The following is a 15,455-nucleotide window of genomic DNA, read 5'->3' on the forward strand; positions in this document are numbered from 1 at the left end:
CATTGTTTCTCATTTCAATGACCGTGTCTTGGCTGATTACAACTATGGAAATGTTCTAATTTTTTTTTCTTAACTGTAACAATTGGCATATCACCAACAGGTTTAATTGTAACATTTGCTAATCTTTATTCAAAACCATGAAAAAAAGGAATTTAAGTAATCTTATTAAACAATAAAATCAACAGCCTTACAACAGTGCACGTGTGAGTGATCTTGAGCACTTGAAAAGAATGGTTCACTAAACATGTCCATCCACACTTGTGGTTAAAGGAGTATGCTCTGAAAAGCTTGCACACTCAACTGTGTGCAAGACGGCGTGGAAAATGAAGTATACCTAAGGCCACTTGCAGTTTTTGCCTGATACTGGAAGAGCGAGAAGTAAGACTGGCTGAGATCTCAGAGTGTCTCCTGGAGCCTCTTCCTGAGCGCTCAAAGGAACAGCTTGTTGTGCCTTCTCAGCGGCTGGCATGCAATCCTACTTTGATTTGTGGGAAATGTCTCCCAAGAGGAAGTTTAGAGAATTCGCATCCAAAGTCAGAGCTGAGAGTGGAATCTGTTTAGCGTGTCTGCTGAATTGATGAGAGGCACAGTGGCGCACTGAGTGGGGGGATTATGGGGAGGTGGGGGTCACGGAGCACTGTGACATGCATGTCAACACGTCGGACATGATAACAGCAGCTCACCAAGCAAAACCAAACACTGCCCTCCACAGCCACGACAATAGGGATGAAAGCGGACACCTGCGGAAACCACAGGACCTGTGCAAATCTAGAAAAATGCAACATCTCATATGTAATATGGGTGGTATTGGCGCAGTGGATAAGTCACATATACATGCGTGAGAGACCCGGATTCGAATCCACTGTAAGACACCAATGTGTCCCTGAGCAAGACACTTAACCCCTAGTTGCTCCAGAGGCATGCGACCTCTGACATATATAGCAATTGTAAGTCGCTTTGGATAAAAGCGTCAGCTAAATGATTAAATGTAAAAAGATCTGAGATGTTAGAAAGGTGCATAATTGCATGATTTATTCACTGAATGCACAAGAAAACAAATGTAGGAATCGGCAGGGAACTCAGCTCACTTTCACACCAGGTGAGAAAGGAAGGGTTTCCAACTGCACGGAGCATGCTCTGTAACCAGGCAGGCTGCCACTTCAGCTCTGAATGGGAGCAACGCACTTCAGCACGCTTTAGCTTCCAGCGCGTCCCCATTGAAGATGAAGACGGGGGTGACGGCACAGATGAAACAGCCAAACATCCCATCCAGCGCAAACTCTTCAGCCACAGATAGGAGAGGACTTGCCTCTGTTGGCAGTCTGACAGGAACATCAGGCAAAGAAAGTCAGAACAGAGGGTTTAAGCTTAGCTGGCAAAGGAACAAAGATAATCAATCAGGGAACTGCTGAAATTATTAACACACTTTGCTGGCATGTAAGCTCTGGTGGACAGCTGTCCTTCCGATTCTGTTCAAAGATTTGCTTTCTAAGAACTATAATTGACAGCATATACAAATAAAAATCTACTTTTTTCAATGCAAAAAAAAAAAGTATTTAAATTAGGGTTGTAAGAAGAGATGACTGAGGATGATGGCAAATGATTTGCAGATCCTCAGAATCTCGAAAGTGAAAGTGAAACTAAAAAGCGATTGTGCATTCAAAAGAGTAGTTGGGATCTATTGGCCCAACCCTAATTTAAATAATGAAATAAATTATTTAACATTACAATATCCCCAATCTGGACTAAGTTACAGATGCTCTCTCACTAAAACAACTCTCAAAATAAGTGGTTTGTGACTGGAAATAGGTAGAAACAACAAATTAGCTGAAATGAGTTGCTGTATATAACAAAACACTTTGTTTATAAATGGGAATTTCCCCCCTAACCTAATTAAATGTACAGAATGTGTTATCTTTTACATCAAATTCTGACACTGTTTCAATTAATTCAGTCACAATAAGAAACTGTAGAATTGTTATCATTTAAATGAAATCAGTTTCAACAAACTCTATCTTTCCACTGCAAAGAAACACAGAGGCTCTTTTTTAAGTGAGACACACAACAGTTCTCCTGTGGCTTTTGATTGGTTTCCCTTTGCGAAATTGAGCAAAAACTATATTGTGTCTATAATGTTAGTAATTTAATTTGAATTTTGTTTATTGAACTATTATTGTATAAAATCAGTGTCACATTGCAATCGTGTTGTTAATCAGGGAAACATCTTGGTTGTGTGTTGCTTACCTATATTATATATTTAAAAAAGATATATAAATAATAATTTAGTATGTATCTATAACTTTCTGTGAGTAAGGTCCTACTCATCAGGAGTTTTCGCGTGTTAAAAATAAATCATGACCTCATTTTGTGTCAATCACGTTTACACACTGCCTTCAAAACCTTTGTATATCATAAAAAAAAAAAATGTGATTGCATTTTGAGGGGTGTTTTGACATTTCAGCGCCACCATTCAAGCGAATAGCAAAATCCAGAATGGCATCTGACAAGTTGATCCTCACAGCACAAAGCACTGTATGACAAACAAAGTGCGGAATACAAATAGACAGAATATATAGACAGATTGTGGCAGGTGATTGTAGAACAGCTTGGAAATAGGATGGTAGGTACTGATTTCAAAAGAAAGAAGAGAGGACAACAAAATCACCCTCACTGCTTGAAGACTTGCATTTTGTTTTGCAAATTTTTTGCAACGGATTAATTATTAGGCATCGGACTCAATTTGCAAGGGCTTTCAGTGTGACAATTTTTTAGGATGCCAAATACGGAAAAACGCATGTGACAATTTCAGTATGCGAGGGCCTTTACAATGTATCATAACTATCGCCACCACGCCATCCATGAGTTTTAGTTCTAAACAGCGCTGTTGAGAAACAGAGTAAAGTGGCTAACCGGCTGATCACCTGTCCGGGCCGAACATGTGGAAAATCGGCTGATTCCAGTCCCTGGATGATCAATAGGTGCATCTCTAAAGCCAATTTCATTTTTAAAACGATCCAGATTTCATACTAAGTGCACTTCATAGCACTATCATTCGTCAATGCTGATTTACAAAGTTAAGTCCAAAAACACACTAGGTTGGTTGAGTTAAATATAAGTCAGAATCTGACTTTCCAATCTCGGTTCTAAAATTAGCTAATTTTCAGGTAGCTCAGAATTCGCACAAGGGTTGAGTGAACTCGCTCACAGCAATTTGGTCCTCGAGATGAATGTGATGGTTCATTAACATTCACAATTCTAATTAAAAGCCAACTGTATTTTTTAAATGCCTACTACTTATTGCTGGAGACTATTTTAGGTCCTAGGAGGATGTAAAAATGCTCCAAAACCTGATTGGGAGTCTCGCAGGAAGTCGGAGATATTTCAAAGCAGTATGAGAAAGCAAATGAGATACCGAAGAGATAAACAATAAGTGAATGAAAGAGTCAGCTTCAGGCAGGAAGCTGCAAGCCTTCACATGTAGAAATATTCTGCTCAAACACACCATAATTCTTCTGTAACGGTGGGTCGGCAGGGTTAATGAAATAAGATCCCTCGACCATTCTGAGCTGATTCAATCAAGGCCAGCTGATAGCCTCCTCCTGTGGTCACTCCTAACTTACTCGGTGAAATTATTTCTGTAACAAAATTAATTAGTTATTATACATTTGCCTCTCATTGGAATATCCTACAAACAGGGCGAAATGATCCACAGAGACAGCGAGACCCATTTTACTATGTTTTCTACCCAACCTTGAAGCTTCAAACTTTGTTTCATAGTATGACTTCATATAAGGCAAAATACTTCAGAAACAGCAGTTAAAGATAAAGGGAACATTGTATTTTACTTTCTACAAGCGTGGCCAAAAGTTCTGGCAGTGACATACTGCTTAAACTGTTGTGGTGTTCATTCAGCTTGATTCTAGATTATTTTGTGTTCAGATGCATTGTAATTAACTGCTAAAAGCTTTATTGGCCAAAAAAAAAAAAAATACTTTTCCTGACACATAATGAACATCTAACATTAACTGACTAATCATATCAGCAGCACATGAGAAAATGTGAATGAATACTTGTCACGTGAATTCACTATCATACTAATTAGATTGTAAGAGCAGACTGATTGCTAAAAAAAAGCACTTCCAGTCATTATGTTCTTGTTGGCAATGGTTACCTCCAAAGAAACATGTGCTGCCATCATCACTTTGCATCAAAATGGCTTCACATGCAAGGACATTTCTACAAAGAATATTGCACCTGAAAGAACCATTTACCGGATCATCAAGAACTTCAAAGAGAGAGGTTTGACTGCAGTGAAAAAGTCTTCAGGATGTCCTATAGTGTCCTGCAAGCACCAGGACTGTCTCCTCCTGAGGAGGAGCAGGTTGATGTGAGAGCATCTGCACGCACAGTGAGTCCAAGACTTTTGGACAATGGCCTGGTGTCAAGAAGGGCAGCAAAGAAGCCACTTCTCTCCAAGAAAAATGTCAAGGACACACTGAAATTCTGCAGGAAGTACAAGGACTGGACAGCAGAAGACTGGTGTAAAGTTATTTTCTCTGATGAAGCTCCCTTCTGACTGTTTGGGACATCTGTAAAATCGATTTGTTCAGAGAAGAAAAGTTGACCACTACCATGTCCATGAGTCCTGTTACATGTCAACAGTGAAGCGTCCTGAGACCATCCATGCGTGGGGTTGTTTTACAACCAAGAAAGAGGGCTCTCTCATAATTCTGCCCCAAAACACTGCCATGAATAAAGAATGGTTTCAAAACGTCCCGCAAGAGTGACTTCTTCAAATGATCCATGCGCAATCTGGTGATGATCTGTGCATTTTCCACCATGATGGAGCACATGCCACAAAGCAAGAATGATAAAGAAGTGCCTCAAATTATTACATAGAAATTTTGGATCTGTGGCCAGTCAACTCCCCGAATCTCAATCCCATAGAGAAGCTGTCGTCATTCCTCAAAAAGCGAGGTGACAAGCAGAAGCCCACAAAGTTTGATCAACTCCGACAACTAATGAGGCAAGAACAGATCATCATCAGTACCATCATTCAGGATTTGACCCAGAAAGCTAATATCCAGCATGCCAGAGTGAATTGCAGAGGTAATGAAGAATAAGGGTCAACACAGTAAATATTGACATATATATATATATATATTTTTTTTTTGCCAATAAAAGCCTTTAAAACTTATGGTATGATTACCATTGTTTTTCAGTATGTCATACTTGCAAAACACAAAATGTATGTCACTGCCAAAACTTTTGGCCATTACTGTAGTTTACAAGGTAATAACTGTTTAAAAATCAGATCTCAGTTTAAGTTAAATCACACAAAATAGATTTCTTTTTCCATAAATATCTAGGAAGAAAAAAAATCAGGATGGAGCATATTCATTGCATGATAAAAAAAAGAAGCATGGCGCCCTCTACTGCAATAATATGAAAACACTTCCCAGTCACAACAGGTCTCTTTTAAAACTGCAGTCATAAACACAGTAACGGGGATTACTACCACCATCGTGTGTAAATAACACATTAGAAATATGCTATCAAAGAACTGACATTTATTCAGAAAAAAATAGTCCCTTCCCTGAGACAAGTTCACCTGGCATTGCATCCAGTGAGCACACACTTATTCATAGCGACTCAAAGGTACCTCTCTTGCCAACATGTATGTTTTTTATGGGGGTTGGGGGGGGGGGCTAGAAACCCTAGACATTGTACCACGTTCTATAAGTCACTCAAGGACCTAGGACCGAAATACATTGCAGATATGTTCACTGAATATAAACCTAACAGAGCACTCAGATCATTAGGATCGAGTTAGTTAGAAATACCAAGGGTTCACACAAAACACGGGGAGTCTGCCTTTAGTTACTATGCTGTCCGCAGTTGGAATCAGCTTCCAGAAGAGATCAGATGTGCTAAAACACTAGTCACATTTAAATCTAGACTCAAAATTAAGATGTTTAGCTGTCCATTTATTGAATGAGCACTGTGCGATGTCCGAACTGTTTGCACTGTATTTTACGTATTCACTGTATTTTATGTAAAATCATTTAGTATTTTTACTTGTTTTAAATTCGTTCTAAATTCATTTTAAATAAGTCCATTTGTAAATCATTTCCACAGTTTTAAAATTGCTTGTTTTATTTTTGTTATATTTGTATATTTAACTTTATTTTATGTAAAGCACTATGAATTACCATTGTGCACGAAATGTGCTATATAAATAAACTTGCCTTGCCTTGCCTACCACACACTACCTGCTGAGTTACAGGACAAAGCTAGTAGCCAATCAGCTCAAGAAGGTTCACATCTGTCCACCTGCCAGTGCTAAATCTATACTGTGATTTGTTCAGTTATTCTAGGCCTGTAACATTGTTTACTTCTAGTTCTCCTTGGCTAATGGGGCCTAAACTTAGCACTGTATGTGACACGTATTCATACTCATCATATTCTTGCTTGCACAGTTTTGTTATTTGAAATATCACTTGAAATATGTCATCTTAAAACAAACATTTAATGTGCATATGCCAAGTACTTGCACAAAAAAAAAAAAAAAACAATCCCAAAAGATGATTCGCTCATAGTGGACCAGTGTTTCAACTGATTCGCCATTCTTTAGCATTTTCAGATCTGCAAGCAGATTTATCATCAATCTATCGACTTAACTGTATTGAAGCAAAAGTGTCAAACATGCAGGATGCAGAGAGAAAGAGAGGAGGAACATACAGTGTACATCAAATGCACTGAAGATCTGCCTTTTCTTCTCATATGGATCTTCTGCTGACATTTTCCTTCCCATGAGAGACACAAACCGCTCCAGCAGGACCCCTATCAGAGAAAGAGAAAAAGAGACAGAGAAACAATACTGGGTTTATTACAAAGCTCTCGTCTGAAGTGCATGCTCTTCTTTTACATGGCAGTCATCCGAAAGCACTGTGTTTAAAGGAGTTATATCTTTCCCTCCTGCCTGAAGGTTAGTAATTTTTTCACTGAGGTGCTGTTATTGAGATGAAAAGGGTAGGCTGGGGAGTTCTGAACAGCATTCTCGCAAAACACCAAACCTACAGAGGGAGTTTGGCGAGGGGATCTGGGTGGACCACACTGACAGTCATAGCTGAGAAACTGGGGGATAAACCTCTATTGGGAAAGGCATTAGTTAATTAATTAAGATTTCCAGGGACAGACATGATGGTTCCACTGCACTTCGAGTCATGCCAAAAAATACGCTGTAATATATCCTCTGAGAATCTCACACCAGGTGATAAAAGAATACTACATGAACACAGAAAGGACTGTTTTCTAAAAACAAGTTAGTAAACAGAGTTGTACTTTTTCCTGAAGAAAAAATGTGGTGCTTGACCAAATGAAACACACCCACAATACTAGAGTGATTGCCAGGGTTCTGCTATGTGGTTACTGATATGTTTTAGACATTACACATGTTCTAATGTGTACAAGATACACAAATTTTGAATAAATTAAATTTTCATTTCACTTTGACTTTAATGTGTGCTGCCAAATTCTGATAGAATAGGGACAACTTTGGACTGAAGTGATTTTAAACACCACCTAAGCAATATATGTTTATTTTATCATCACATAGCCATTAAGTATATTGAGCACATATAAAAGTATCTTATGGACGCAAAATACATACCTAGTTCAGTTTTTAATACCCTAAAACTTGCAGTCTCTTAAAAAGAACAAAAAGAAAAAGAATAAAAAGAACAAATGCACAGGTTTACACATATGCCAGACAGCATGTTTGGCAACAAATGAAAGACAAAGAGCTGTGCTAAACTATTTAAAACCCATCTCTCTCTCTTTGTTTCCCTCCTGCCTTTAAACGTTGCTGATGCAGGAAGCCAGCTCAGGCCTGACTAATTCACTGTGATACAGAGCCCATCAGTCAAGGATGTGTCAACTGGGTGGTATATCCTTCCCATCCCTTTCTTAAATTCTGCCTCTCTATGATCTGTACTACACAATTTTGATTCTCTGTATGTATGTACTGTACATGTGGAAGAATTGACAATAAAACAGACTTGACTTGACTCTTCTTTCTTCTTCGTTTTCTTCACACTGCCCTCCCCTTCCCTCTGATCCTCACATCTTCTCTCCTCTTTTACATGAATCATTTAGCAGAACAGGCCACTGCCTTAATTGCACACGCACACACACAGGAAAATGTGCAACAGTGTTCTCGCCTTGTGCTACTATTTCAAATCATGGACATGATTTGATGTCCTCCTTCCTCCATTTTCACTTCGGACCCTTCCAGCCCAGGGTGGATGCTAGAATACAAACATTAAATGAATGCTGAATGTTGCACAAACAGCCTAAATATAAGAAGATTTTGGAGAATCAAAGGCCAAATGTAAACCTTAAGCTCTAATCTACTGTCCCATTCTGGTTAGTCAAGCATTTGTCTGGGCTTTTCAAATCCAGGGCCGTCATAATCAAATACTTGTCATACGAGCCCATGTTTACATTATCATGAATCTGAATGCAGTTCAATAAATAGGGCTTCAACATTATCTGTGTTTTCCTCTAGTATTCTCAACAAATGCTGGCTATTTATGCAGGAATGTACAGATAATTAAAATTCACATCAATACTGATTATATAATATGCATGTTCATGCCAACAGATAATTTGTTAATAATAAATTAATATAAATTTATATTTTAGTTCATATATATATAAACTGTAAAAACTAAAATAACTCAACGTTTACACTTTTAGGGGAGATAAACCCATAAATTGCAACATAAAAAAAAAACTCTTACAAATTTAACCGATTAAGATTAACTGATCATTTGATGACAATAATAAAAAAATGTGGGAAATTAGTCAATATCAACAAATCTATCAATACCAATAAATAGAAAATAATTTTGGTACTAATAAGACCATGCATTCCTACTTTTATGCACACTGAAAATACACACATAGCAGGAGATATGTGCTACTCTGAAATGTGTAATAATTTAGCACAAAATTGTGCATATACCTTCATAACGTTTGTTTCTACCACACCAAAAATTTAAAACCTATAGGTATTCCTATAGAATGCCACAGACACATGCAAGCAACTTATGAATCAATAAACTAAAACCTATAAACTGAACTATTCAAAGGCCTAGTGGTTACCGCATGTGCTCTGACATATTAACCTGTGGCGCTCATGGGGGCAAGGAGAGTTTGAGCCTTGCATTATATCCTAACAAAAATCTGATATTAAATATTTATCAGTTATTATTGTGGAGGGATTTCTGAATCAATGACTTCTCACATCCCAAAGCTTTTATGCCTCTGTGATAAAAATAGATGCACTAGAAATCGCAATTAGGTGACAGCTAGCTGTGAGAACTTTCCTCCGTTTCTCGCTTTCACCAGTGAAAAGAGACAAAAGAGAGTGAGATAAAGAGAAGGACAGAGGCAAGGGGGTGAGTGGACTAGACAAGTGGCAGTAGTATTGTGTACACCATGTAGCACTGAAGCAGAGTTGCCAAATCCGCTTATAATACGTAACTCTGTGCTTCCTTTTTTTTTTTTAAGTTGTGTGAAAAAATCCTGGGTCCCAGGCTGTGTTTTTTGGGGGATTCTTTTTAAAAATATGGTTGCTTGCTAGGAAAATCTGACACAGAGCTTTGTTTCTTTCCATTTATGTTCACTTTTTTCCCCAATGCATTGACTGACACTGTCTGCTCACAGTTAATAGACAATCAGTGAAGTAATAGAATTCGTCAAACATTCTGCCCCACCTCCCCCTCATTGGAGAAAAATCACGTTCAACATGCAGACACGTGATCCAAGCGATGATATTAGACATAATGGTGGAGTGGGATGACTTTCTTTTGATACATTTTTATTATTTACAATGTTTTGTAATTTATTAATTATCACAGGCTATAATAACAAACAAGTACTGTAGGCCACTACTAACAATATATATCGGTTTGAATAAATTTTAATAGACCATATTTAAATATAAATATGTGGCTATGTTACAGCTCCCCTTAAAGTCTTTTTCTCCTTTTCCATCTCTCCAATCCTATTCTGCTCACAGGTTATTAGAGATTTTTTAAAAAAAAATGTGGTTTCAGTTTAATATATTGCAGGCTCATTTATTGGTAATAAATAATTGATAATATTTCATCAAATAATATTGGTCTTATTTTTGAAGCTGGGATTGCCTATTTGTTGACAACAGTGCACTGAAGCCTTAAGCGGCCTCTTTTCCATGGAATGAGTCTAGTCAAGCCTCCCACATCACCACCAGCAACCCTCTCCTCCAGACCATCACTAATTTAGTAATCATCTGAAATTCAAAAGAGGGGTAATTTAATTCACCATTTGCTCTAAGCGAGATTTAATGGTGGAATATTTCATCACTCGAAGCATGCCACTTTGACTAGATTATCTTCTGGTTTCCCACAGGGCAGCATACAAAAGCAATTTGCTTGTGGGATAAAACAAGAAACAAATTACTTACTAATCTAGGTCTTCAACCATTTAATGTCTCCCTCAAAATGCTGTCCTGCCAAACCCCCATTTTCCTCAGTGTTTCCGTCTGTCAAAAGGGCCTGTAGAAATCCTGTATGCATTTCACGGCAACATTATTTACCGCTGTTCGTCAGGATTTCATTACTGGCAACGTGTAAAAAGATTACACAGTATCTACATCAAGCTCCTTTTCCTTTCGATTTGCCTGAGCGGTAGAACATTTGGTTTTCTACAAAAATAAATCAGGAGTGAAATTGTGCATATAATTTTGGACTGCACATTAATGTGGGTTGAGCATCTGCTGAAGGTGAAGCGCAAAACACTAAAATACACAGCGATATGACAGGTACGAAATGATCTCCTTACCTGGATAGTCCTTAATAGAGCCATTCTCCATCAAAATATTTGTCTCTGACTGCAAGAGAAAATACAAAATTGATGTTAATTAATATATAAAGAAAATTACACAAAACTTGAAATAGTATTTAAAACATCTCCAATCGCTTTCTGTTTAAAATTTGTTTTCTACGAGTTGGAACAGTCAAATAAATATATATACTTGACACTGAAATAGTTTTTAAAACCATGTTTTCACTCATGTTTTCAGTAAAACTGATGACATAGATCCACTGGCAGTTATCGACATAGATAAGTATACCTAGATTCCCTAATAGCGGCTGTTTCTATGGAAAGCTATTATATTTGACCTTGCATAAAAACAGTGCATGCTTAATGCTATCGTGAGTTTTTGGCTCTAGAACAGCTAAACTTATTTTTAGTTCATCCTAAACGAATTGTTCAAATCAGTTGTGTGAACTGGTTCAACTCAGAGCCGTTCAGTCAATGAGAAGATCCAAATCAAAAGAACGATTCATTCAGGGAATCGAATATCACTAGTCAATATCCCAGAATACAATTTCAAAACCTAGCGGGTCTCAGTTAAATAGAGAGTAAATTTATATTTTTAGGGCCCTATGAAATCCGTTTTACTTTTTCCCAAATTCCATTTTATTTTATTCAAAATTCTTTTTTTTTAGTTTACATTTTTCTGGATTCCGTTTTTATCTGCATTAATTTTTCTCAACTCCTTTTTAATGGTTAAATTAAATTGTATTCATCAAAAAGCATGTCCAATTAAATAAAATCATAAAACTTATACAGTTTCACATCAGTTTATTCAAAGATTAACAAAAATTACAGGTTTAGGGCCCTATGAAATGTTAAATTTTTTCGTCACCATATGTTTTATTGTTACCTTATTCTGTGTTTTAGAATGTGTACTTATTAAATGCATAAAAACAACTTAATTCGTTATATTTCTTTCTTAAAATAGCCTTACGAAATGTTTTTTTCCCCTCTGAAATTCTGTTGTGTATTTACATTTTTCTGGTTATCAAATGAAGGCATAAAACATTCATTTAATTTATCTTTTAATTATTGAAAATTAAGCAAACTTTTTTTTGTTAAACAAATGGGATTTACTATTAAAGATAAAACATGGAAGAAATGTTGTGTGATTATTCCTTAAAAAAAATATGTTTTATTTGAGTAGAAGTAGTACTGGGCTATGTACATTCTGCAATATAACAATAGTAATAGAACAAATGGCAAATACTTGTCATGAAATTAAGCCGGACTTTTATTTTGACGGGGTACCTTTACAGTTCTGTGTATGTGATACTACATTCTATGACTAGTTTTACTGAAATCATATGGTCAGATGCTCATGAAGTGACTCTCATTGCAGTTCTGGATGTTGTTCATGTGTTCACGTCCTCATTTAATGAGAGGAAAGATGCCGAAATGAACGCGAGCGTCCCACGCACTTCCGTGTGTGTGTAATGAATGAAGCTGCGTGTTTTCTGCATCGCGGAAATCATAGGGCCCTATATTTTGGAGAATATCAAGCAAGCAATTCTGATTATTTTCTGTACCTTTGATGGCTTGTATCCAAAAAGCATGACAACTGCAATCTTAAGATCTTCTCTGGACAAATAACCTTTCTGACCCACATCACACTGTTGAAAAACCTAAAGAACATAGACATGGATATTACATTTAGAGTTGATCTGCAATCTTTATTAAGATGTATAACCCCAGCAGTGGCAACATTAGAATAAGAAATCTAAGTTTTTATTTGGCATTGGACTGTAAACAGAGACATCACACTTTATGTTTTCTCGATTTTAAGAAAAAGAATCAGTGTTTAACACTGAAAAAAACCTGTGACCACAGGTCACTTGTTCAGTAAATGTTTGTACCAGAATATGTCTGGCGTTAATGCACATTACTGTGAGCAGGGCAGGATGAAGGAGGTGTCTGTTCAAATGCTGTGGTGAAATAGAGGAGTCAAATCAGAGATGCTGTAAAACAGATTAAATAAAATAAATAAATAAATGGTTTCCAACTCTACTTCATACAGAGTGGCTTTAATATTACCCAAACTCATTCTGATGATAGCGAACCTCCTCTTTTCAATACTTGAAAAGAAATTTTATAAGTTTGTCTTTTATGTATTTTTCTAATATGAACAACTACATACACTGGTCACCAAATCCAACAAGTCAGCACAACAGGTTACTGTTACCCTGCACTATTTGACACAAAATGGCTTTAATGTTAAACAAATTTACTCTAATGATGTCTAACCTCCTCTATTTTATATCCTAGAACACAGATACAGCAGGGTCAGAATCTTACAGGGCACCATAACAGGTTACCAAAATCTGTCACCACTCTATTTCACACAGAATTTGTTTTAGTTTAAAAAAACAAACAAAGCTACCCTGGGTAATGTCTAAAGTTTTCTTTTCTGTAATATAGTAATATAAGTAATATATATGTAATATAGTAAGCCATACGCATTTTAAATTCTGTATTTAGGATCATAATTAGCCATCCTGATTTGTAGGGAGAACCTGATTTGTCATGACACAGGTACAACACTCAAAATTTGTGAAAACCCACAAAAGAGTGAAAAACCCAGTAAACCTTGAGAATATTATTGTGACATCAGAAAATATATAAAATATATATGGATATAATAATGTATGTATAAACTAAACTGAACAATCTTTTTTTTTTTTTTTTTTCAAATTGAAATTTTTTTTATACACGGACAGACCTATACTTTCTGCTATTTCTGCTTTTGTAGGCTCAATTTGTGAACGTAAGCTTTTATTTTGTATTATAGACATGCACAAACTGGGTGCTCAATAGGAATACACCCATCTATGGAAATAGATGAGGTTAATCACCGTCTGTCACGTCAGTAATCGTATATATTTGCAAGGACACTGAAGAATGGTAACTGTTCTTCAACTTTGGGTATATTTTTCATTAAACACAAAACTGCTTTATGCAAATAGTGTTAAATCTAATCTTAATAAATTCTAATTCTATTTTTATACAATAAAATAAAACATCTGTGTGCACTGAATTTACTTTTCCACGACATTCTAATTTATTGAAATACACCTTTATATGCATTGGTTTCACTCAAAGCCTTAAAAAGCACCTGAAGGAGTTTGATCTTCACGTCAAGCTTCTTCCAATTTCGGCCAGAGTAGCCTACGTCATTTTAGCCGCGTTCACGAGCGCCAGGCGCGATGCTGCACAAACATATAATGAATAGCGACCTCTAGTAACGGATTTGTCTAATGGTAGTTTACCGAAATCGGCACAACGCTCGTTATGGACAGACAATATTATGCAGATCACTTCTTTGCAATTATTGTAATGATTTATGAGATTGCTGTTCACAACAGATAAACATACGAAATATATTTTGCAGTTAGTGATTTAGATGCCCAACTCTATTAGCAGACCAAGAGCCCGGATAGCTCAGTCGGTAGAGCATCAGACTTTTAATCTGAGGGTCCAGGGTTCAAGTCCCTGTTCGGGCGAAACGTTTTTCCCTCAGTGTTTGTAGATAAATGTTTTATTCGTTTGCATCAGTAATATCGATACTTTTCTATTCGCGCCTCACGTGTTAACTTATCTAACTGCCCCAATGGCAAGCTTTTTTTTTTTTAACGTTAGCCCAAATCCATCGCATGCTCGTTCACCTAAAGTTAAACAAAAATGTGACGTTGTGTTCTGTCGTATAACTTTTGAACCTCCTATCTTGATAACAATATTTTCATCTTGTTTATAACGTATATGTATGTTTAACGTTACTCAGCATCCACACCAAGCTGTTTCACAAATGTCATGACATCATTCAACACTAACTTAAACATTAGCTCAAATCTTACCGACTCAGTTTTTTTCCTCTCGGCGTTGTTTATTTCTCGATCAATCCTAAAACTTCTTCCAGTTGTGGATATTTGCATTCTGACAACCTATATTTATAAAAACCTGAAGGCTTCTGGAAAGTTGTAGATGTTAGCATGGAAACCCTATGGCAATGAGGGATTGGTTGTCTAAGCAGAGTAGACCAGTTTAACTACACAGTACCAGAGACGCTGACTGGACAGAAACGTGAGAATGATCCACGATGAAGAGTCCGTTATTTTCAATATAAAAGTTCTGTATAAAAAGTTAATTTCAAGAAATCTGTCATCAACATATTTCACCCAAAACAATGTATTAACGTGTAAGGAAAAATTGTATACTGCTTAAAGAAAAAGTATATTTTAGGGCCATTAAGGATAGTTGCATTTTATATTATTTTCATGAATTAAGTAGCTATTATTTTTATTATTAAGTATTATTACACTGAATACACAACTGTAATGAAACACTGTCACACAAATTTGTTTTTAATTAGAATTCTATTATTAGTAGTATATGAATTTTGCTTGTCATAATTGTCTTTTAAAATAACTAATAAATAAAACATTTCGAATGTTGAACAATGCGTTGACTAGAGATCTCATGAAACTTTGTGTCTGTAAAAAACACTATCAGAGGCATATTTTATGATATTT

At 36.4% G+C, this 15,455-nt stretch overlaps 1 protein-coding gene and 1 non-coding gene across 4 annotated transcripts in view; one reads left to right on the forward strand and one right to left on the reverse strand.

Moving 5' to 3' along the window:
* The window catches only part of LOC113060735 (EF-hand calcium-binding domain-containing protein 11), a 51,062-nt gene extending 36,091 nt beyond the window's left edge, over positions 1-14,971 (reverse strand). For 2 of the 3 annotated variants that reach the window (XM_026229887.1, XM_026229889.1), the window contains exons 1-4: positions 14,781-14,971; positions 12,459-12,554; positions 10,891-10,939; positions 6,742-6,843 (exon numbers count right to left, since the gene is read on the reverse strand). In XM_026229887.1, the coding sequence (XP_026085672.1) occupies positions 6,742-6,843; positions 10,891-10,939; positions 12,459-12,554; positions 14,781-14,858 (325 nt within the window). In that variant the 5' untranslated portion in view covers positions 14,859-14,971. The remainder of the gene's footprint in view (positions 1-6,741; positions 6,844-10,890; positions 10,940-12,458; positions 12,555-14,780) is intronic. The other variant, XM_026229888.1, reaches the window with a different exon arrangement.
* Positions 14,357-14,429, forward strand: trnak-uuu (transfer RNA lysine (anticodon UUU)). Its single transcript has one exon. It is a non-coding gene; the product is annotated as a tRNA-Lys (tRNA).
* Positions 14,972-15,455: the final 484 nt, after the last annotated feature.

This window comes from Carassius auratus, chromosome 42 (genome assembly GCF_003368295.1).
Source record: "Carassius auratus strain Wakin chromosome 42, ASM336829v1, whole genome shotgun sequence".
In the NCBI taxonomy this organism is placed as follows: Eukaryota; Metazoa; Chordata; class Actinopteri; order Cypriniformes; family Cyprinidae; genus Carassius; species Carassius auratus.